At 42.0% G+C, this 24,819-nt stretch overlaps 1 protein-coding gene across 31 annotated transcripts in view; it reads left to right on the top strand.

Annotated features, from left to right (window-relative positions):
• The window catches only part of Kcnma1 (potassium calcium-activated channel subfamily M alpha 1), a 701,247-nt gene that overhangs the window by 536,254 nt on the left and 140,174 nt on the right, over nucleotides 1–24,819 (top strand). For 18 of the 31 annotated variants that reach the window (XR_011371533.1, XM_070020666.1, XM_070020665.1 and 15 more), the window contains 3 exons: nucleotides 5,257–5,366; nucleotides 20,532–20,600; nucleotides 22,894–22,905. Coding sequence is in view for 30 of the 31 variants with exons in the window: in XM_070020666.1 (XP_069876767.1) it covers nucleotides 5,257–5,366; nucleotides 20,532–20,600; nucleotides 22,894–22,905 (191 nt within the window). In the remaining variant the exon portion in view is untranslated. The remainder of the gene's footprint in view (nucleotides 1–5,256; nucleotides 5,367–20,531; nucleotides 20,601–22,893; nucleotides 22,906–24,819) is intronic. The other 13 variants (XM_070020667.1, XM_070020689.1, XM_070020662.1 and 10 more) reach the window with 1 other exon arrangement.

The following is a 24,819-nucleotide window of genomic DNA, read 5'->3' as shown; positions in this document are numbered from 1 at the left end:
ATCATTCTCCTCTGCTTTCTTCCACAGGCTCCCACTTAATCACTGGTTCACTCCACACCAGAAAGCCCTGCAGGGAGCTGTTCTGTGAGCTGCACCGTGCAGATCTTAACAAACATGATTCACGTTTGATTTTTTTAATCCTATGAGTTGGTCTTAGGATTCTTCATACTGAACAGTGCACAAGCTGGGAAGGGGTTAGAAAGAAAGAACCACATGCTCTTTGATCAACATGGGGACAAAGTTCATAGGTACCCAAAGCACAGAAGGAAATAGAGGAGAGAGTTCAAACAGCTTGGTGAAGTCTGGACAATGCCCTATTTTCCTTAACATTGTTTTTCTTCCCCCAGCAACAAATGAGGGTTTGCATCACTCCATCAGATTTTCTCCAGTGCCTAACATGACTGCACCATGAAGGAATGGGTGTAAAAGATCCCACTCATTTTAGTTAACAAGTCTACTCGGTGGTCAGCTAAGAACACATAAATTCGGATTCCAAGTTTATTATTGAAGTCAAGGGGCATGACACATTCTGTGGGTGCTGTCTCATCTCTGTCAGAATAAATAGGTTTTTATGGCATCTAAACTAATGTCAGCCAGTTCATGTCACTGAACTCTGTTTTAGACTGTCACATTAGTAAGGACTGTGGCAATGTGTTATGTGATTTATATATCTGAAAATCCATTCTTAGGTTAATTCTAAACACTGATGTGATTTAAAACTGCATCCTTTAGAAGACAATTCACTGAGAATTCGGAAAGATTATTTTAAAATAATAAATGTAATAAAATGCAGAGTCACTAACCCCCTGCTCTCCATTTGGGGCAGCCATAGTATGTAGATGTTATGACTCATTTCTTCTTAGTGCAGCTATTAACATAATGTTCATTGGTTTCTACAATTTCCCTTTACTTCTTTATGTTTGATATGCATTATATATATATATATATATATATATATATATATATATGGATTAAAGCAATGTACTTGCTTTCAATTAAATAAGGATTGGTGTATGATAATTTTGGGGATTCACTGTATGGCTCCAGAGGCAGCCATAGATGGTTGTTTTTGTTTTATCAGAATTGTTTTGGCTTTAACTGAGAGAATTCTTCAGACTCTTTACTGGGAACAGAAATCACAGTGACTGTGACAGACCTCAGCCAGGAAAGCTGAAATGTTCACATTCACCAGGCTGTTAGCATTAGAGAAACACACTTTCTCTCTAATCAAAGGAAGCATAAAAAAATAAAAGGCATCATTACATACTGATCGTTGGTAACACACACAGAATCGGCAATCAGGAAGGTAAGATTGCGCCAGGAGTTAGGGCTGATATTTCCAGTTGGGAAGGTAAATCTGCTCCATGGCAGACTGTCCCACGGAGTGGTGTTAAAACCCTTTGCTTGTGAGGTTAAACTAGACTGGTTGAAAAATTAGATAATGGAGGGTAGATAAATAAAACCATGGAAAGGGTAGACAAGCTAGCCCAATGGCTTATTCCCCTTCCTTCCTGATGATGCTGTGTGGATTTGATGAATATGAACCCACAGCACACCACCTGCTCATCCTTGCTGGGCGTTCTTCGGAAACAGCTGGGGTATGATATGACAACCAGAGGATGAATTGTGGCCTCAGGAAATGGTTTGCCTTTGACTGATTGCTGAATGGCTGGAAAATTAATTTTGGCACCTTTCTCCTAGTCATTTTGGCCCCTTTTCTTCATTTTTTTCCCCCTGCTGGGTAGTGTGTCTTCACATTATAGTTAAAAATACGTTGACAATGCCAATGTGGAGAGGAGCATGCAACTATTTTCAGGAGGAAACTTGTAGGTTGGGTTGGTTGCACTTTTGTATCATAGAATCGATGTTTCTATGCCTTGACAGGAGGTCTGTCATTTGTAAAAGGGGAATTTCAGTGACCATAAGTGTCTTCACTTTCTCCAGAAACCTCTATTCACTGTCACATTCTTGGTGTTAAGCACAACGTTGTAAGACAATAAGTAATTCATATCTCATCCTATTTACAAACAAAATATATTATGACCATAGTGCTCTCCTGAAAGTTTTGTGTTGTAAAATTTTTTACTAATACATACTAAAATTTCCTCAGATCAGTTAAAATGGGGGAAAATAGATATCTTTCTGAAAGCAAATTATTGAGATTTTTGAATTGGAGGAATTCACAAGTTCATGAGTAGGTGAACTCATTGCAGTTAACTTTTTGAAATCAAACTGTCTCGCAACAGAAATGGTTGTGATTATTTTTCTTTAAGACCCCACTCTAGGAAAAACCAACTTGTGGATAACCCACACATTCAGCAGCATCACAGTGACTACCTAACCTGTAAGAGTAGGTTGAAAATGGTTCATTCTAATGAAGTCAGCCTTACAGTCTAACCACCCAGACTGTGGACAAAGCAGACAAATAGCATTGAAGTAGGAAGCATTTGGTTCATTTGTACATTTGTCTTGTGTCCCCAATATATGATGGCTATTTCTCTCATGTTTTCTACCTACATCTCCTTCAAATGCACATGTTACATTTTGCCCAGTTAATTGAGACATCAGTCATGAGCAAGATACTTTTACATAAGAACAGAAGAAGTGGTGGTTAAGGAGCAGGGTATGGTGACACACACAGGAACCTCAGGAGCCAGAGGCAGGAAGAACTGGAGTTTGAGGCCCACAATTAAAACAGAAAGACTTGGGCAGCACATACCTGTAATCCTAGCGATCCAAAAAGTTGAGAGCTGAAGATCATGGTTCAAAGCCAGCCTGAGCAGGAAAGTCTGTAAGCCTCTTATCTCTACTTTAACACCAAAAAGCTGGAAGTAGAGCTGTAGGTCAAGTGGTAGTGCAGTAGCCTTAAGCAAAAATACTAAGGGATGGTACCCAGGCTCTGAGTTTATGCCCTAATACTGGCACAGAGAGTTGAGGTGATAGGAAGGGAGAGAGAGACAGAGACAGAGACAGAGAGAGATCCTCAACTCAAGGGCATCCTAAAGATTCCTCCCTTCCTTCCCTCCCTCCCTCCCACCCTTCCTCCCTCCCTCCCTCCCTTCCTTCCTTCCTTCCTTCCTTCCTTCCTTCCTTCCTTCCTTCCTTCCTTCCTTCCTTCCGTCTTCCCCCCCTCCCTCCCTTCCTTCCTTCCTTCCTTCCTTCTTTCCTCCCTCCCTCCCTTCCTGCCTTCCTTCCTTCCTTCTTCCCTCCCTCCCTCCCTTCCTGCCTGCCTTCCTTCCTTCTTCCCTCCCTCCTTCCCTTCCTGCCTTCCTTCCTTCCTTCCATCCTTCCACCTTTCCTTCCTCCCTTTCTCCCTTGTTCCCTTCCTCCCTCCATCCCTCTTTTGCTATATTATTTTCAAAGTTTGATTCCAATATAAAAATCCTTCCAGAAATGCCTAGCATAAAGAAATGTGTTGAAAAAGCCAGCTCAGCTTGCTTAGTTAGGAAAAGATACTTACTACAATGAAATTTGGTATAAGACCCCTCTAAAAGCGCACTTTTGTTATGATATTCAAGGTAGAGTGTAAAAATCTATTTCCCCAGAGAAGAACTGTTCTGTTTCACTGTAATATATGTGTGCTCTTAAAAGCCTTCAAGACATTACAGGAATCTGTATCATTCCAGCACTCAGGAATCTCTTTGTTCTGGTATAAAATTTTCTAGTATTTTTTTGTGGTTTTAAAAATAAGACTAGAATGTACATGTTATTTTGTGAGTGTACATGTTATTTAAATTTCTATGAACAGATACTTTTATCGTAACCTTTTCATCAGTTTGCAGTATTCTGCACCTGTAGGCCGTATGCCACCTGTGGATTTCTTTCCATTTTTGTCATGACTAGAAAGGATAGTCTTGCACATATCTTTGTGTATTTCCCTGCTTATATGTTTGTTATGAACACTTACATGGAATTGCTGTATTTAAAAATACATAATGACACAAGTTTTGGATGAGACGCAAAATTGCTCTTTGAAAAATGTTGAATTCATTGATGTGTCCATCATGATTGTGGGTGAGTACCATGAATCCACAACTATAGAAATGGCTTGGGTTACGATGCCCCTCAGTAGATGAATGGATCAACAGAATGTGGTATATGAACACAATGGAATTCTAGGCCTCCATCAGAAAGAATGACATCGCCCCATTTGTTAGGAAATGGAAAGATTTGGAAAAAATTGTATTAAGTGAAGTAAGCCAGGCCCAAAGAAACATAGGTCCCATGGTTTCCCTTGTTTACAATGGACAAGCAGAGAAGGTCAAAGGCTATGTACATATGACCACGTGAGATAATGTTAAGCCAAATGTACCCCAAGACAGGGACACAGGTATTTTTTCTTTCTTGCTATTGTTTTTAATGTACTTATAATGCACTATGTGATTCTTTTGTTTCTTTTGTATATTCTTCTCCCATGGTATAACCCCTGTTTTCACTGGATTTGATTCTGGTATATATATTCCAGTATATATTCCGGTATATACATTTTTGTAATTTGGGGAGGGGATGGGGTATAGCGGAATGCTTAAATGGGGATGCAGGTTGACCCAATGTGACGATGAGATATACAGGACACTATGTTGAAAACGAACTTTACAATGTTGGGGGGGGGGAGAAGGAGTTGGGGAGGTGGGGAAGTAAGTGATGGTAGGGGGAAAACAACGGAGGAGGTAACAATGCTCACTATGAAATGTACTCATTACCCTACTCATGTAACTGTAACCACTCTGCACAATATTTTTACAATAAAAAAAAAGGAATGGCTCGGTTAGCTGGCCACCAGTGGCTCCTGCCTGTAATCCTAGCTACTCAGGAGGCTGAGATCTGAGGATCACAGTTCAAAGCCAGCCCAAGCAAGAAAGTCTGTGAGACTCTTATCTCCAATTAACCACCAGAAAACCAGAAATGTTGCTGTGGCTCAAGTGGTAGAGTGCTAGCCTTGAGCTGAAAGAAAGAAAGAAAGAAAGAAAGAAAGAAAGAAAGAAAGAAAGAAAGAAAGAAAGAAAGAAAGAAAGAAAGAAGGAAGGAAAGGGATCAGGTTTAAGAACAAGTAGTTTTTGAAGAGAGTGCTCCACATCATTAAACGCTTCCAGTGGATGCTGTGGAAGTGTTTCTGGTGGCTAAGAAGGCCATAAGACAGGAAGGTCATCATTGTCTAACGAGTGCGTTCCTGGGTTTGTCAGGCTGTAACTCAAGTTCTCCTCTTAGAGTCTATGGTTGTACTTTAAATCCTTGTCTTGTTGTGTTCTTGTTTAGATTGAGGAAGACACATGGCAGAAATACTACTTGGAAGGAGTCTCCAATGAAATGTACACAGAATATCTCTCCAGTGCCTTCGTGGGTTTGTCCTTCCCTACTGTTTGTGAGTAAGTGACAGTTAACTGGATGTTCTTTGGCTCTTTGGGATGTGTCATACACTACTGACTGCCACTTGCTCAGGCACACTTGGTAATCACTAAGGAGGGTCCTGGGCATTCAGCTCTGCATGTTTGACACATAGCAATGCGGTCATGATACAGTCCTTACCTTCAAGGTGTCCACCAACTCCAATTTTTCTTGCAAGCCTGAGAATCGTGGGTGTGGCTGCATCATTTGTACTAAACCTATCAATTGTATTTAACTTTCATATTTTGAATTATGCTTCTGTGTCCTAGACATTTGTATGAAGGTTGTTAGGAAGCTGTGCCTCTCTGATTTTCTTCTTTCCTTCCTTTCCCTTTTCATTTCCTCATTTTTATGTTCTCTTTATTCTTTCCTTCCTTTTTCCCTTATTTCCTTCTTCCCTCACTCCTTCCCACTTTTCTTTCTTCCTCCCTTCATTTTTCCTTCTTTCTTTCCCTCCCCTCCCCTCCCCTCCCCTCCCCTTCACTTCTCTCCCCTTCCCTTCCCTTCCATTCCTCGTGCTAGGGATTTAACCTAGGTCCTAATACATGCTAAGCACACTCCCAGCTTCTTGGGCGAAACCAATTTTTTCCAGTCCCTGGATAAAGAGATTTTAATCTACCATCTACTCAAGACACATTATAGCAACACTAAAGACCAAGTTGCAAGGAAGAGTACTTTTATCATGGACTGAAGAAATGTTGGACCAAGTGTACAGAGAGAGCTTGGAAAAGGCCTCAGCCATGGAGCTCTTACATGGCCCTCCTGCCATGTTATAGAGTACCAAGGTTTAGCTTCCTGGACTGGTTGGTGCACCAGATAGATCAGAGGCTGACAGCCACAGCTTTCCATAGTCCTCCAGGCTAAACAGTGGTCACTTAGGACTTGACCTAGCCTCAGGAGCTCCAGATGTCCCCAGTGAGGCATGATATTCTCTTGGGCTGTCTACTTAGAACCTCAGCAATTGGGTTCAAGTTAAACTAAATGAAAACGTAATTTCATTTGTGGTGGTGGGACTTTAATCATGACCCACTGCCCCTTGTGAAGGATTTGTCATCCTTCCTCATTGTTAAAACCTGAGAAGAAACTGGGATCTGAGAAGCCTTAGAGTTGAGGAAGAAAGGCCATTAGGAACCAAGGCTAGCTTCTGGAATGTCTGAAGGTGTGCAATGAAACCAGAGCACCCTTTACATTAAAGGGGGGCAGGGAGCTTTGAGCTCCTTTGGGTTATTCTGTCCTGTTCTCCTTGGTGGCAGGGGAGGGCTGCTTCTGTTTACCTAGAGTCTCCTCTCAGTGAACACAGCAGGTGTTCTCTGCCAGTCCCTAGGACCAGGCCCCAAGCACTCCAAAATAGTTTGGCTGTTTACCCTTGTCTCTAAGTGAAAGTTTAAATGTTAAATGGACTGGAAAAGTGAATAGGTAATTGATTCAGAAGGAGTTATTTTCTGAAAATGGATGCCCTGCTGTAATGCCCATGTGTTCCTTTCTTGGAGAGCTATTTCTTTCTTTTCTTTTCTTTTAAACTGTGGGAAGAAGTTAACCATTCAGAGGCCTGGGACACTGACGCTATCTCCAAGGAGCTTTCTTCTCCTTGGACTTCATCCTGCCTAGGATGGAAAATCCAGATTTATAGCAGGACTTAACGGTTTCTGGCATTATCTAAATGTGATTGAAGCTGCAAGTGTGTAACACAGAAATGGTCTGAGCTGCATAGCATACGTGGTAGGGGAAGGGGGGATCTATGGTATTAAAAGTGTGAGGATCATGAAGCACCTTTTGTTTGCCCAGTGTGTTTTCTAGTATTTATGAGTGAAAAATAGTTTCTCCACAGCCCCCCTAGGCACTTCTGTGTTTCCTGTCACCTCCTCTTTTACTTTGAAATTAATCTTTTATTGTCCTTAAGTAGTTGTGCAAAGGGGTTCCAATTCAACAGGTCAGTTTGTGAATACACATCTTGATTAATATAACCTTTTCATCATCATTCTTCCTTGCTCTTTCAACCCCACCCATCCCCTCAGGTAAGTGAAGTAAATCAGGTTCAGAGAGATAAAGGATGCATTTTTTTTCCCCTCATCTGTAGAATTTAGGTCTAAATACGAACTACACAATGAGAAGTACAAGTCTTTATGTCGAAAACGAACTTTACAACTTTGGTGGGGGGGCGGGGAGGATTGGTGAGGGGGCGGGGGGAGGTTGGGAACAGATGGGAAGGGGAAACAAAGGAGGAGGCTACAATGCTTGATAAGAAATGTACTCATTATCTTGCCCATGTAATTGTAACCCCTCTGTACAGTATTTTCACAATAAAAAATAAATAAAAATTAAAAAAATACTAACTACACATTAAAAATATTGTAACTACATATTAAAATATTGTATACTTATATACACAAACATAAGCTAAAATGCGGTACATGCAGGGGAGGAACAACTAATTTACACCTTAACAAAATGTCATTTCTTTGTGTCATGGAGGAAGGTTTGAGGTCAAGGGGTAGGGTGGCTGATAAATGGAGAGAGGAAGGGTAGGAAAATGCAGTCATCATATTTAATGTCCGTATATGAAAAATGGACATGACCACTATCTTCTTCTGACCTTGGATATGGGGTTAGTTCATCCTAAAATAGACTGCTCCCCCTAGAGGTAACAACTGGGATAGGCACAGTGGTGCATTGGAACTATGGCAGGCTATGTTTGCTGACATATCACGTAAGGACTAAATTCTGACCCCAAGGACTAAATTCTGACCCCTCTTGCAAGCCTGAGATGGCCACCAAGGATATGCACATCTATTAAATGCTATCTGGCTCCAAAGATATATATAGTTACCCCCTACCCTAATGTCTTAAACAAGGTCAAATTTCCATCAATAATCCCAGGCCTGTGTAGACAGGCAATTTTGCTAACCTTGATCTTTTGGGTGGTATGAGACTTCACTGGCTTTCAGTTCAACAGCCTGGTCTAGAGGATTTAGAGACTGCTCCAATATTTCCCTTGATTGATTTTCCTATTTAGAACATGTCCCCAGGGGGGAGAATCTTTTAGACCTATCTTTTTGTCAGAGAATTTAGTATTTGTTTGGTAAAGCTTCTGCATTACAATACAAAAAAAGCAACTTCTGATGGGACTGAGAATGTATTCAACTTAGTGCTATTATTCGTTTAATGCAATGATTCGGCAGAGGTGCAACTAATCAATAAAGAAAGGACACTTAATGAGATTTAGGAACATCCCAAAACATTGAAGCTCTCCTCAAGCATTTGATTATCTGGAGGCTTAATTATCTGTGTTTTCTACTTTAAATTAAAGAAAAGCCATAACTCAAAGTTACCAGCAGTTTAATGATAACACTCTTCAATTCAGGTTAATTAAAGCACAGCCGTAATTAGAGTGTAGTGTTGTACATCACCGGGCTGGCGCATAAGTATTTTCATTACAGTAAGAATTGGCTATTCAATTTCCAGATGACATAAAGGATGCCAAAATATATTTTAAGCTGGTTCGTGGAGAACTGAAAAAAAAAAGGAATTGGGGGGGGCGCGTATTCTGGGTATAATAAAGCACAGATAAAATATACAGATTTTTCAGAGCAGTTTCTGTAATTACGTGCTGCACTAAAACAATATGTGGCCAATAATGTCTAAAAGCATGAGAAGAAATAAATTTACTCTTCCCCTGGGCGGGCAGAGTGCCACCCTACAGGCTGGAATCACTGCATGGGATTGCTTACAGCTTTCTCAGGGGCTGAGAAAGTCACTCAAGGAACAGATAAGAGAGACAGATCTGTAGGTGAAATTCAAGTCATTTCCCAAAACAGCAGGAAGGGGCCTGGATGGGAGGAGGGAGGAGCAGAGGCCAAACTAGCTTTTAAAAACATTTCAAGCTCTCTGGTGGGTGTTGTTGGCTCTCTCACCTGTGATTCTAGCTACTCAGGACGCTGAGATCTGAGGATCCTGCTTTGAAACCAGCGCAGGTAGGAAAGCTCATGGAACTCCTATCTCCAACTAACTACCACCAAAAGAAAAGAAAAGAAAAAGCCAGAAGGAGAGCTGTGATTCAATTGTGATAGGGTAGCCTTGAGCACAAAAACCTCATGGAGAATGCCCAGGCCTTAAGTTAAGCCCCAGGATTGGTGCATGCATGTGCATGCGTGCGCGCGCGCGCACACACACACACACACACACACACACACACACACAAATTCATGCCAATGATGAGCCATCAATTGCATATGTTGACTGTATATTCCAGCACTTTTGGCCAACCATGTATATGATCAAAATATATGTCTTTGTCTTAAAACTAGAAACTAATTTAGACAAAATGTAAAATCGCTTTCTTTTCTTTCCATTTTCTCATGTATCCATTCCCCCATAACAGCTCTGTGTTGTTTCTATTAATTTAACTGTCTCTGTTTTATGAGCAAGGGTACTGTGGCTCAGGGGACATAGGTACTCTTGTGTCCAGCCATTTGGAGGGCAAATAATGGAACCAGGATTTCAAGATGGAGTCTTTGTGCAATTAGGGGCCACTTGGAGTATGTGCCAGTTGAATAATAGTTCATTAAGTTCACTCTTAGGAGCTTCTACTATGGAGGGATATACAGGCTTCATCTCCAGATGCTGATAGCTGGGTTAAGTCCTGAAAAGTCTACATTTTGACCAGCAAACTGCACAAGTCTGATTCCAAGTCTGAGGCCTGGAAACATCTATTTCATCTCACCCCTCCCCCTCACTCTCATTCTCTATTTTGCAGCCACTGCTGGAATGTGCTAGCCAATGCTTACCATTGTAGGTGGGCTGCATGGTACATGCTTGTGTTAAGATTGAGATCTCTGTGTGTGCTTCTTGCCCACAGCCCCTCCTTCCTCACATAGGGTGTTATGCAGTCTCCAGGGACGGAGGAATGAGTCTGTCCTCTGCCATGCCACACAAATCCCTGACTGCCCTTCCCATACTCCATGCCTAATCCTAACCGGTATAGGGAAAAGAAGTGGGGTGCTGAACCCTTCCATGCCCATGGTCAGTTCTCTTAACTGGATAAGTAAAGGAGCTTCTGCTTGAGAAGAGCAAAGAAGCCCTCGAGCAGAAAAGGCCAGGGAAATAAAGGGGCTTTTGAGGTGATACCTCAAAGTCATCATCTCTGGGCTGCTTTGGTGGGCATGGCCTTTACCTTCCCAGGATCCTGGGAAGAATATTCTCTTTGCGTAAAAAGAACAAGTCATTCCTAAACATGTGCTCTTGGTTTTGCCTAGCCCCCTTGGCCCTGGGACTCTGTGGCAGTAACACTGCAGCAGAAGAGCTCAGGGATGTACAGGAGAGAAGGCTATCTATTGATACCTATTGAGAGTTGACACTAGCCATCTTTAGCTCCCTTTTCCATCTTGCTCCCCACTGTCTTCTGCAAGCTGCCTTAAGGATCCAGGTGGCCAGTGCCCAGCCTGCAGTAGGAAAGCAAGGGCTAAGATGCCATCTGAGATCACTTTGTGATATATAAATGGTGAAAGTCACAAAGGACTGGGGTCAAAACCCCAGATCAACCACTGTCTGGATATGTGATGTGGGGCAAAATGTGTACCTCCTTCCTGTGTCAGCTCAGCTGCCTGACCTTGGGCTTGGTGCATACTTCCTCATCTGTGAAAATAGGAATGGCCTTCAGAGCTCTCAGCGCTAATTTATATCCTTTCTTCCTCTTCCGTCTCTTTTGCTCATACCCCTGACATAGAAGCAGCTACAAAGATACATTATAATAGTCCGCTCTTTTATTAACTTTTTTTTTGTATGAGCATGTGTCAGTCCTGGTGCTTGAACTCAGGACCACAGCTTCTCTTCCAGTTTCTTTTAGGTGATTAATTAGAGATAAAGGTCTCACAGACTTTCCTGCCCCGGCTGGCTTCTAATGGCAATCCTCAGATCTCAGTCTCCTTAGTGGGTAGGATTACAGGCGTGAGCCACCTGTACCTAGCTTCCATTTAGTATCATTTAGTAAGTTCTCTGGTCAATCTGTCACTAGTCAGTAGGCTAGATATTTAATGAACTGGGAATATTTCCACAATTTTGCCGAGCTTAGAGCCAGTCCTGGAGAAACTTGCAATTTGGTCACATGCATGCACATGAAGAGTTAATAATTATACTTACAAATATCAAATAAAGGATTTGGTTCTCCCTTCAGTGCCAGTTTGTCATCTGGTTGAGGGAAGTAGTATACATCTGCAGGGATTCCAGATGTGCATGGGGCTGGGGGACATGTAGAGTGTAGAAACTGAAGGTTCTAGGGTGTCCTCGCATGGGAATGACCAGAAGAGGCTTCCTGGAAACGAGGCTAGCCCTCGTTTGCCCTTTGCCCTGTGAAGAGGTTGGATTCACTTTGGAGGGAAAGAGGGGAATGGGTATTCTAAAAAGTGGGGGACTGGGAGTAGGAACAGGAGGTCTCATAGTCCATCAGAATATTCTGGACATACAAGTCTCTGGGATTTGCTAGTGAGAGCACATCGATTTCCCTTTAGAAGAAAGAATCACATCAGATATACTTCCACATATACTGCTTTGGGAGGAAGGAGTGATAATCTTTTCAATACAAGAGCTTGTGAGGGTGAGGATGCACTCCCCTGCTCTCAGGTAGGTAATGAGTAGAGGAGGGAGGTGGGCAGAAGGAGCTGGAGAAAAGCACAGCTTCAGCAATTCGGCTGACCGTGGGGAGAACACCGTGTTCCAGGCTCCGAATCTCATGGTGAGCCTATTAGGCAGTCACTCACACTTGCCAAGTATAAACGCTTAATTGTATCAGGCTTTACAGCTCAGGGGGGATTAGGACAAAAGATGTATTTAAAAATATGATGTGTCTCTCTGCCCCTTTGCAGTTGATGGAGCAGTTAAAATTTACATTTGATATGGAGTATTTAATTTGGGGAACTCCAGTCAATTCTCCATCAGCTGTCCTAAAGGGCAGGCATTCTGTGCCTTGGATCAGTTGCAAGTGGGGGTGTTCCCAGCTGCTCAAGATGGGGTATCATCTGTGTGTGTGTGTGTGTGTGTGTGTGTGTGTGTGTGTTTATATGTGTGAATTCTTCATCCTCTTACTACCCCATCTACAGTCAGTATCCCTAGATTTCACAAAAAGCATGCTCTTGTCCTGTGTTGTAATGCACCAACAGACTTTTCAAAAGCAGTTGCTTGAAGAAGCTTACAATTAAGACTGCCCAGAGAAAGCAAAAGCCACTCTTCCCAATGAACAGTATAATTAATGTATCTCAGGTGGTGTGACATGGTTAGTGTTTTGGGAAAGACATCCCATCTCGAGTGTGGAGGAAGAAGAAGCTGACCAAACTACCAAACTGTTGTAGAATAGATTTCTTTTGCCAGGCTGTAGAAATGAGCAACCATGTAAATGGGAATGTACACAAAGGCTTACACTTCATCTTTTTCAAAAGTGTTTTCTTAGAACTGGCCCAGCCTATCCACTTGTTTTTGGATATTTTGTAATATAGAAATACAGAGGTGGATATAATATTGGAATAAGGGAACTAGGAATCTTTCTCTGTGTTAGCATTTAACCATAAAATCCACTGAAATCTTTAATGGCAGGCTACAGAGTCAGAGAAGTCTAGAATTTTCCATACAGAGGCCTGGGAATAAGTACAGTTGGAACTGGGTGAATGCTGGTCTTGACTGGAGCTGGGTATACAATACAAACACAGATTTTCCTTACACTATATGTTTTGATTAATAACAATGGCAAATCACATGAGATGCATTTTCTCATACCATAGGCAAATGCTAATATGCTATAAAATATAAATTTTTGAAGTTCAAATATTTTAGGTATGGTAGTGAAAGGTATGGAGGGTATGTGTGTGTGTGTGTGTGTGTGTGTGTGTGTGTGTGTGTGTGTGTGCGTGTGAATGTGTGTGTATGTATGTGTGTGTATGTATGCATATGTTTAAGAGTAGCCCTTCCATTCTACCATTAACAAAGCTGTTATGAAACCTAGTTCAGCTGGGCCTGAGCACTGCTGGCTAACAATTACAATCTCAGGATGCTGAGATCTGAGGATCTCAGTTTAAAATCAGCCTGGGCAGGAAAATCTTTGAGACTACTATTTCCACTTAACCACCAGAAAGCCAGAAGTATAGATGTGGCTCAAGTGATAGAGTACCAGCCTTGAACAAAAAAGCTAAGGGACAATGCCAGGCCCTGAGTTGAAATTCAAGTATCAATTCCAAAAGGTAGACAGAAGAAAAGGAAAGAAAGAAAGAAAAAAGAAAGGAAGGAAGGAAGGAGGGAGAGAGGGAGGGAAAGGAGGGAAAGAGGGAGGGAAGGAAGGAAGGAAGGAAGGGAGAGAAAAAGAAAGGAAAGAAAGAAAGAAAGGAAAGAAAGAAAGGAAAGAAAGAAAGAAAGAAAGAAAGAAAGAAAGAAAGAAAGAAAGAAAGAAAGAAAGAAAGAAAGAAAGAAAGAAAGAAAGGAAAGAGGAAAGCAAGGAGGGAGGAAGAAGGGAAGGAGGGAGGAAGGAAGATGGGAGAGATGGAAGGAGGGAAGGCAGGCAGGCAGGCTAAGTTTGACAACATCTCCAGAAACATTTTAAATCCCCTCTTTCCTTGGTGCTAAGTCTTACAAAGTTTCAAAACAAGTATTGTAACTAGACATTTTATCTCAAGAAGCTATCATTTGTGAAACAAAGCTCTTGAATATGAATATGTTCAATTTTAACCCCTGGATGCTACAGTCCTGGTTTCCCAATCCATCATGTGTACGTAATGCCTGTTCTGAGTCTTTAGTCAGCCTGATGTTCTTAAAGCTTCTGGGTGGCTGGAGAGGGACAGGTGCTTTCTAGAGGAGCCAGGGACAGAGGGTATGATTGAGGTCACTTTTCTCCTCTGACCGCTTCCTGGTGAAAGAGTCATCTTTAACAGATCCAAACCCATCTTTGCAGACTCTTTCTGGTGCAAACTCTGTGATAGGTTTCCATGTTTAATTCACACCAGCAAGTAAGCTTTTCACTCAAAGGGGGCTGATTTAATGGCAAGAACAATTTATTTCCCTCTGGGTAGGTAGAAACAGTTGTAGCAAATTCTTAAGAGCCTTTGTTTCAGGAGCATTTGGGTTGAAACTACTATCATTAATAGATGATGCTAGCAAAAAAAAAAAAAGAAGAAGAAATAGAGGGCTTTGTATAATGTCATTGTCAAATTTGGTAGAACTCTACTTAACAATTATCAGGAAAGCAATCTAACTTGTTATTACAACTGTTTTATTGCAGATTGCTCGTTTAAGACCTTTTTTGTTACAAGTGACATTTTTTTTCCTGAAGAAAGGAGTTATTTGATTTCCCTTGTAATTATGTTCACATTCAGACAACTTCTTCCAAGGGACATCTTAGGATATTTTACTTTACAAGAATTAAATTCTTGCTAACTTATGGCTCATTTTGTTCTGTTTATCATATTGTGAAGCCCTTCTTGCTTTTTTCCTTTACTGGGCCCTGATCTTCCTGACCTCCCACCAGTCCTGTATACCTTGACATTCCACAGACCAGATCCAGCCAGAAGAATGACCATAAGGATTAGATGTCTTAATACCCATTCCCCTTTACCTGACTCCCTAAAATGGCGCAAGTAAGTGTTTAACCCCAGGTCATTGAGCCTGACAGCATTATTTTAGGCTTGTATCTTTTGTAACATGCTCTCTAGAAAATCTGTATCTTAGACTTACATTTTGCCATAATGGATTGAGGCAGAAATTAGGTTCTCAGAGTGAATTACTGCTGTTATTTCATTCTACATTCTTCCTTTCCTTTTTTTTTTAATGCCAGTTGTAGGGCTTGAACTCAGAGTCTGGGCTCTGTCCCTGAACTTTTTATTGTGTGCAAGGCTAGTGCTTTGTCATTTTGAGCCATAGAGCCACTTACAGCTTTTTTTGTGATTAACTGGAGATAAAGACTCACATGGCTCAGGGAACTGCCTGAGCAGGCTTCAAAAGGCGATACTCAGATCTCAGCCTCCTGAGTAGCTAGGATTACAAGCATGAGCCACCAACTCCAAGCTTATATTTTCCTTTTCAACTCATTGGCTTCTAATAAACAACACAAATTAAAAAGCATTTTGTGTCAGGGTCCTATACTTACTTCCTGTGTTCTGCCCAGACTTTGCTAGTTTTCCCTCTTTGTTCTTCTTTGCTCCAGAAACCCAAGTGGTACTGCTGGTGTTTACTTATCCAGTTATTTAATGAACTTTTACTTCTCAAATGCCAGAGAAGCAAAGCATGCATCCTGTACTTGAGAGGCTCAATCTAGAGAGTAACAAGGGATGACCACTTCAGCGCCCCTTATTACCCGTATGAGTCTGGCCTTTCCCATTGGCCCCCTTGTGTTGGTCTGCTCTTCCCTCCTTGATCCTCCCACACCAGAGACTTGGACCTCTTCTACATCTTTAAGCCCACACCCCTGACAACTCTTTGTGGCAGGATGACTCCCAGAGGGAAGCCATATTTCTGCTTCCAGTCTAAATCATTGTTTATCATTCAGCGTAGGTTGTCAGTGCCCAGAGTCTACCTGTTAGGGCAAGGATTAAAGACATGGAGCCCTGGAGGGCTCAGGCAGTTAACAAGGAAGAGAGAAGACTGAGAAGGCCTGAGCAATCAGGAGTGGTAGGGACTGTAGCACTTTGGAGAATGCATTTGCCCCCTGGCAAGCTAAAGGCTTCACAGCTCCAGTCACTTCAGCCATATGCACTGTTGTTCTAATGTGGCCATGTTTTATATGAAATCAGATTTATATGAAATCATCTGTTGTCTCTTTTCCAGCTCTGTGTGTGTGTGTGTGTGCATGTCATGTGTGTGTGTGTGCATGTGTGTGTATGTTTGTGTGCATGTGTGTGTGCATGTGTTTGTGCGTGTGTGTATGCGTGTGTGTGTGTGTGTGTGTGTGTGTGTGTGTGTGTGTGTGTGTATTGGAGTTTCATCTCAGAACCTTATGCTCTTGTTTAGCTCTGCCCCCCCCCAAGGCTGGTGCTCTAACACTTAGGTCATACCTCTACTTCCAGCTTTTTGCTAGTTAATTGAAGATAAATGTCTCACAGACTTTGCTGCCAAGGCTAGCTTCATACTCTTATCCTCAGATCTCATCCTCCTGAGTAGCTAAGGGTACAGGCAGGAGCCAGATTTTTAAGAACATTGTGGGCTGGGAAGGTGGCTCAGTGGTAGAGTGCTTGCCTTGCAAGCAAAAAGAAAAAAGCTGGAAGTGGCACTGTGGCTCAAGTGGTAGAGCGCTAGCCTTGAGCTGAAGAGCTGAGGGACAGCGCTCATGCCCAGAGTTCAGAGTTCAGGCCCCATGACCGGACCCCCCCCCAAAAAAAAGAACATTGTGCTGTCCAAGCAGTCTGTGTCTGCTTGGTGAACTTCAATTATCTCCTCGTAGGTGAGACATCAAGACCTTATTTTTATTTCACTTCTTTTAAAAAAAAATACAAAATACTTGACTTTGAGCCAGTTTCTTCGTCTTCTTTCTCTTAGGACTTGTGTTTTCCTCTTCTGTGTAAAGAGATCAGGACCAGCCAGTTTGTGGAGCCCAAGTCTGCAAATGCATGAAGGGGCCCCATTTGCATATATTCACTTGGCTTACATCCCTCTGTCTCTCTCCCCTTCTACCTGTGACTAGTAAGCCACAGCTCATTTTGGGTTAAAGGGCTCCTTAAGAAGAGAGTTTCTATCAGGCTATGGCAGAATCCCCTTAGGTAAGAATTTGGAAGTCAGGAAGCTATAAATTTAAGACCAGAAAGCACTCAGATCTTCGATCCCATCATCAATAAGGCTAAGGAATGTATACCAGGCTGTGTGGATTTCATTGTCTTTTGCATCAGGAAGCTTCTTGCCTTTTCTATCCTGTAGGTAAATGGCATGGTAGTTGTCAAGAAGAAATGATTCACCATTTACTATGAACCATTCTTCCTTTTTATGGACTAGGTCCAGAAAAGCAATTAAGATCGTTGCTCCCACGAACTACTAGAATCTCAAATTGGAATGATTGTCGCTCATAGGATATCAACAAATTAACTTTTGCATGAGCCATGCTAAGCTCAGATCCACTTTCACCTTGATTTTTTGGCATATAACTACTATTTACGTTAGATAGTGGTTACCTAATCTGGTAATTTGGTCCAATAAACATCACATGATTTTTTAAAAAAGAAAACGATTTAAGCTCGAAGGAACAACCCCACAAAGGGAGCATGAGTGGAGCTCTAGGGGACAGAAATGAATCAGGGCATTTCCCCATGCTGTTGGAGATGTGGTGTTGGTGTTACAGTGAGCCACATAATCAAGCACAAAGCCCAGGTCATTAGAGTCTGCTGGCAGGAATCAGAAAACCTGCAAATCAGTGGGAGAGCCCAACTATGCCTGGATGGAAATGCTCTTTTGAAATCCGGCTATCTGTTGAAGGCAAGGCCAGGGTATCAAGACCTTGCATGTAGGAAGGAGCAATTGATCTCACTTCATGTGGAGAGGCCGAGGCCTTTACCAGCACCTTTCTTTCAAGTAGCAAACCGCATGTCCAGCCTGTCTGATGATGACACTTCCTCTTGTACTGACTGCATGTCTTTTTCATGCGCTTGGAATAAGCTGCAGACCCTTTGCTGTGGCATGCCATGGTATGACCTTGCCTCTCCTACTTCTGATCTCTAATCTCCTGAACTATGGATTTTGCTTACTCAGCTTCAGCCCTGCAGGTTTTACGGTTGGTTTCAAATACTCAGAGCTGTTGCCTGCCTCAAGGCCTTTGCACTAGCGTTGTCTACTCCCTAGAAAACTGTTTCCCCTTATCATTGACTGCTCCCTCCTCCTTCTCTAGTGCTCTCTGTATTCTCACAGAATGGGCCTCCTGAACTGCCATCATAGATGGCATAGATAGCCTACCCATTGTCCAGATACTCTTTATTCCCATTTATGCTAGTTTTTTTTAAATGATTATTTGTTTCTTGTGTAGGTCTTGCTATCATCTGGAAATTTCTTGCTTATTCACTGACTACCTACCTCTCCCAATGCAAAATAAGCTTCACGGGAGTTGAAGCTATTGTATAACCTGCCAGCAAGAGACCTAATACAAGTTATATGGTTTTTAGGGGCCATAGTTTTACTACTTGTAAAATAGAGATATCAAAAGAAGCCTGAATAACCAGAGTAATATTTCCTTCAAGGATCTTGTAGAGAAACTAGTGGAGCTATCAGAACACCCCTATCTTTTGACTCAGTTCATCCTTTATCAGGCTGGAACTAAATAACCATATTTTTCAATCTACCAGTCAACCAATCTTTTGTTTTTCCAAAGTTCTTAAAATAAGCAGGGCATTAATGGCTCACTCTTGTTATCCTAGCTACTCAGGAGGCTGGGATCTGAGGAACATGGTTGAAAGCCAGTCTGGGCAGGAAAGTCTGTGAAACTCTTATCTCCAGCAAAACTCCAAAAGTGAAGCTGTGACTCAAGTGGTAGGGTGCCAGCCTTGAGTGAAAAATCTAAAGGACAGAATCCAGTCCCTGAGTTTAAGCCCCAATACCAACACACACACACACACACACACACACACACACACACACACACACACACACGAGTCCTTAAAACATAAGTGATAATGCTCATGGTAGAAAATTCTACTGTATTTGAAATGTTTGTTTTTCAATATATATTTCTATGAGTATATATTTTCATATTTATATGAGTATATATTTATTCACCTAATTGCATTGTTATTTACATGTATGTACCCTTTTATATAATATGTTTTTTTTTTTGGTCCGGTCATGGGGCCTAGGCGCTGTCCCTCAGCTCTTCAGCTCAAGGCGAGCACTCTACCACTTGAGCTACAGTGCCACTTCTGGTTTTCTAGTGGTTTATTGGAGATAAGGGTCTCATGGACTTTCCTGCCCGGACTGGCTTTGAACTGTGATCCTCAGATCTCAGCCTCCTGAGTACTAGGATTACAGGCATGAGCCACTGGCCCCCGGCTTTAAAAAGTCATTTTTAATGTTGCCTAACACCATGTCGCCCCAGGCTCCTCTTAATCATTACCTTATTACTAGACACTGAGGTTGCTCTTGATGTGTGCACTCTGTATAAATAACACTACCCTGAACATCTTTATGAACAAATACTTTATGTCACCTCTTACTGTTTACTTAGACTTAAAACCCAATAAATGGTAATCGTTTGGTCACTGAGCTTCTGTGTATTAAAGGGTCCATTCACTATTCATCAGGGGGAATTCCATCAAGTCCAGAATGCTCCCAGAAGTTACTCTGGTTCAGGAGGGAAAGTCCAGTAGGGAGCAATCCACTGTACCTAACAGCCAGGCAATCATTGGGTGAAGTCTGGTGCCACATGGTATTAGGTAACATTCAAAATGGCCCATGGAAAATCAGCTATGTGTTTCAGCTGCATCCAGAGTGCTGGAGGAGTTCTGAAAATTATATATATATATATATATATATATATATATATCAGAGATAAGCAGTAGCAGAGGAGGCATTGGGGCTTGGGGAAGCGGTCTGCAGGAGTGCAGGGGGGGGGAGGCAGGGTCCAGGCAGCCTCTGAGCAGCCTGCTCTGCACGTTGAAGCCCCAGGAAGGCAAGGTGAGGCAGCTTGGGTAAAGCCAGAAGTGGCAGAGCTCTAGTCACGTGCTGGGCACTTCAAGGCTAGGTCTTATTACCATCATTCCAAATCACACAGGGGTCTGCTTGGAACAACAGTATGAGCCATTTGTACAAAAGACCAAAATGGAATCCAAATAACAGGTCCAGCTGCTCCAAATCTCTCCCTCCCTCTGTAGTTAACATTTTACTACCCAACCAAGTAACTAATGAATCTGGCCCGCTGTAAATCCCCAGGCGCCAATCCCTGCTCGCGGTCTGTGTCTAGACATCCAGACCTGAGTTTCAGTTTTCATGTGGCGCACTCAGCACCTTATCACTTGGGAGAAATCAAGCTTCATGGGGAGAGATGGGGAGGTGTTGTTTGCACCCCTTCTCATGGGCACTGAGTGGTGGATGGAGGATCCTTTTGGATAATGACCGCGTCAGGAGGTTGGCAGGTTGTATTGGTGTTCACTTATGGGACTTTGTTCACACAGAAGCACTGACTGAGAGACTTCTCCATTTCATTTCAGGCTGTGTTTTGTGAAGCTAAAGCTCCTAATGATAGCCATTGAGTACAAGTCTGCCAACCGAGAGAGCCGGTAAGTTTGTTTGTGGCACTTAGGGTGCAAGTGCATTTTGGGAATGGTTGCTTCACTAGCTCCTTCTGGCACGTGAGTTACTTGCTTGGAAGCTGATGCAGCACCTCTTTGCCCCCTACATTTCAGGCCAGCCTGGCATCTTCAGCCCTACTGGGTATCCAGAAAGGATTTCTCCAGAGGAAGGAGATGAACCAATCAAGGTGTCACTCAGTTGTTCCAACTTGTGTTTGTCACACTTAAAGTGTAAAAGCAGAGTCTGCTTCTTGAAACTCTTTTGAACTACTGTGAGCAAAAACGCAGGTGGACAGTGATCTCCATTACAGCAGGCCTGGGGTAGAGCCATGATGGGAGACCCCCAGCTCTCTCCATAGCCAAATTACAAGCAGCCTATTGTGTACCATATGTGCTTTTCCCAATACAGCCGAAATCCAGGTGGCAGAGTATCAGCTTCATATAAATTAGCCAGACAGCAGGGCTCAGAGACACGAGTGCTCTTTATTTATTTATTTTGCACTTAATTATGTGCAAATCCTACTGATGAGGGATGGGGTCTGGGTGACACAGATAACACCCAGTCAATACAGGGTCTCACCGTTAGAAGGGGACAGTGTCATGTTAACAGAGCATGTGGTTGATGGGGCACTGGATGGATTACAGATGAACTAAACATGATTTTTGCTCCCTAAATCTTATAAACAGTTTTGGAGGAAAGCTGGTTGAAAGATGCTCTGGCTTTTGTTGTCTAAAATGATATATCCAGCATCTGTTTCTGTTTTAGTAAATCATTTGTTCCAACAGATGCACAAGTGTAGGGTATGGATATCCCTGTGCCTTTTGCCTTTGTAACTGAGGAGAATTCGGGGCAAGACTCGAGGGTCTCTGTTATTGTCATTTAAGGGGGTTTCATGTTCTGGATGAATGACTGACTAAAGCCAGACTTCTCAATGTATGGTCTATTACTGTGACAAAACCCAAATGCACTGGAGGGGACACAGTCATTCCAATGTTTTCTCTTACCTTAACTACCAGATCTGATTGCACACGAAGCCAATCTGATCTAATGCTGAGCTATTTCTTTTTCAAAATTTGAAATCCACCAAAAGGAAGATAAAATGGTAGATTTGTTGGCCATAGGTAGAACATGGCCGTAGCAGTTGACAAATCTATATGTAGCGATACATTTTTCTTCTCTATGTTGGTGAAGTAAAGAATATTATTTGCAAAATGTTGAGCAAGTCTGGCCGTTTGCTTTTTGACAAAAAAAAGGTAGACTGTGCTGGGGTTACCGTTGGCCATACTTTTGCCCCTCCTCACTGTACCTGTGCTGTGGGGGTGGGGTGGGGGTTGTGTAAAGGAGGATTTTGCAAATGATATTCTTTGTGTTGCCAAGTAAATCTTTGTGGAACTGCCTGTTCTATTGATGTGTGCATCTCAACTACAACAAAAAGTGTCATGATGGAGGTGTTGATAATGCTAAGTAGTTACTTTTTCCTTCTTCTTTTTGACCATTCTGGATTATAATTTCATGGCAGGAGAGACCTGTACCATGAATCTTGATCAATTGCCCCCTACCATCCAGCTTGGGGTCACAGAGAAAGAGAGGGAAAGGCAGTTCATGGATCATGTGAATCTGCTGCCACCATTTTGAGAAAATGAAGTCAGTGCTGTCCCTGAAGACAACAGTCTTTTCTTTGAGTGCCCTATAAAGCCATATTTATTTGGATTTTAGGATATTTTTTTCCCAGAAAAAGGGTGGAAAGGACATGTTTGGCTTTGCTGAGGCTTTTTGTGTGCCATTGCTGCATTGGTCCTCATTCTGGCTTGGTGTTGGTATATAAGTACATTGGTGCTTGTGGAAAAAGGAAATATGAGCATCCCCCTCAGGAAAACAGGGTGTACCCACATCGTATCTGGGTCCAAACAAAATACGTGATTTTTGCCTCTTACTGAGAAATCAGTTTTAATCTTCTTCATTTATGAAGTGTCTATACCTTTTCCTCTCACATTTTTAACTGACCAGGTATTAAAATTCAGAGAAGGCTGCTTCTCCTTCCCAGCCCCTTACCTTCAACCTGTGTTTAACTCCCTCCTCTGTTGTTGATTTCACCCCATAATACTGTTTTCATGCTTTGCTAAAAAAAAAAGCAATAACAAAAAACCCCCAAAACCTTGTTTTCATGTGCATACTTCCAATGGTTTGAAACAAAGGTTTTATTCCTTCTTTCCTTCTGGTGTCAATCAATTTATTATCAAAGTGTTTGATTTTTAAATTCTTTTCTTGTCGTTTTTGCAGAAGCCGAAAGCGGTATGCACTCTCCGTTAACTTTCCTTCCAACCTCCACCCTCTGTCTTCACTCCTAACCACAGGACTAACCATTTGCCAAGAATTCAAGAAGAAAGATTATATACATGGATATATAATCTCATTCCCTTGTCTAGTATATATGTATACAATATATATACATATATATCATATATATATATATATGTGCACACACCTTTCTACAACTACAGTATCTAAAAGTTGAAAGTAGCTTACTGCTGTCTTTGTTTGGTTTGTTGGTTCTTTTAGATGATGCACTAACTTCTTCGCAGGAAACCTAAAAAAAAAAATTAAAGAAAGAAAAAAAAAGAAAGAGGAAAGGCATAGTCCTGTTTTCAGTCAAGGCACCAATGATGGGAGCAAATGCTTCAAATGAAAGGAGGATGCTTCTCTCCAGCCCTTTGTGTCTGTTTTCTGTACTGTCCTGCTGTGTCTTGGTATCCACCAGATGTGGTATCATCTTGTCTGCATCCCATATCCACATTCCCAGTGACCTTCTTCCCTGTGTTGACTTTCCAGAACAGTTTCTGTCCTTTATCCACAAACAGAGACCAAGCTCTTACACTCGTATTTCCTCCTCTTGCTTCTTTTGGCAATCTCCTGTTGAATATTTAATTTCTTGGGCAGTGTTCAGGAAGGATTTCGAATGCTGCTGTTGAATTGCTATATGATCATATTCTCTTGCTGAATGAGTAATGTTTATTGGGATGAACTCATGGCTTTTTCCTCTAGTGTGTTTGGACTTCTTTCTGAATATGAAGTATCTCAACTTTCGCCATGTGATTTCACCCTGTTTCGATGCTGTTTTATGTTGCATGAAGCATGACTACATCATTATCAATGGCATTTTTTTTTCTAAAGGTGGCTTTCTGGGTTAAAATTTCCCAGCACAGTTTTTTTTTCAATAATGTGTTCTCTAAGACAGTATTATTGAAAACAGATTATTGAGATGCCTATGTGTTCATCTTTTCAAGAGTTGCTTTTCTCTGTGGTTGTAGTCACTGTTGTATGTTTGTATTTACAACATGATGTGTGTGTGTGTGTGTGTGTGTGTGTGTGTGTGTGTGCGTGTGCGTGTGTGTGTGCGTGTGTGTGTTTGTGTTTTTCTGGAACTCTTTCCAAAGTCAGCTCTTCTGTGACTCTTTCAGTAGATATGTATAAATAGAGGTGGCTTCCTGTCAGTTTGGTATTATTGATATGATCCAACTGCAAGAAGTTACTGCAACACTGAATCTTCAAAGGTCCACAGTGGTTGCACCTCTGCTGTTGGCCTTTGGCCCTGGAGTCCTTTGACCTTGTGGTGAAGGCATGTTGTGGTTCAGGCATGACTTGTTCTAAAGTGTACTCTACAGAAAGTGACATGGCTTGCTCCCAGAAATACCCAACTTTCTCCTTCCTAGATTAGCTATTTCTGCCTCACCTTATGTGGCCATTCTGTTCTATCATGTGCAAAAAATGTGTTTTAATATTCCACTTCAAAAATTATTGACATGGATTCTGGTTATATAAGTTACTGCCAATATCATTGGTTGACCACAGTGGTGGCCATTTGAGTCCTATCAACTGGGAGCAATCTTTCTTGTCTCTGTGTAAGTGGACTGGGCTTAAATAGATTGAAGCATGGAATATACAACTGTGTCTTCTGCACATATTCTACAGTACAAGTGTGCATCTTGCTGTGTGGGACTCCGGCAGTGCATATCCAAAGCCCAGATGAAAAGTTCCAGGGTAGCAAGGTTTGAGATAGGCTGGGGCAGGGAGGGTTGGTCCTCTGTATCCTAACACAACCACAAAGTACAATGCAGTCATTCCTCTGAGAGGGGACCCAATTATTATTCAGGTTCCAACTCAAAACAGCTGTATATGAACTCATTTGATCAGAAAGACTTCTTATCA

The sequence above is a fragment of the Dipodomys merriami genome, unplaced genomic scaffold, assembly GCF_024711535.1.
Source record: "Dipodomys merriami isolate MVZ:Mamm:240054 unplaced genomic scaffold, mDipMer1.0.p SCAF_14, whole genome shotgun sequence".
NCBI lineage: Eukaryota > Metazoa > Chordata > Mammalia > Rodentia > Heteromyidae > Dipodomys > Dipodomys merriami.
Note: the sequence above shows the minus strand (reverse complement) of the source record. Positions and strands in the feature narration are given on the sequence as shown.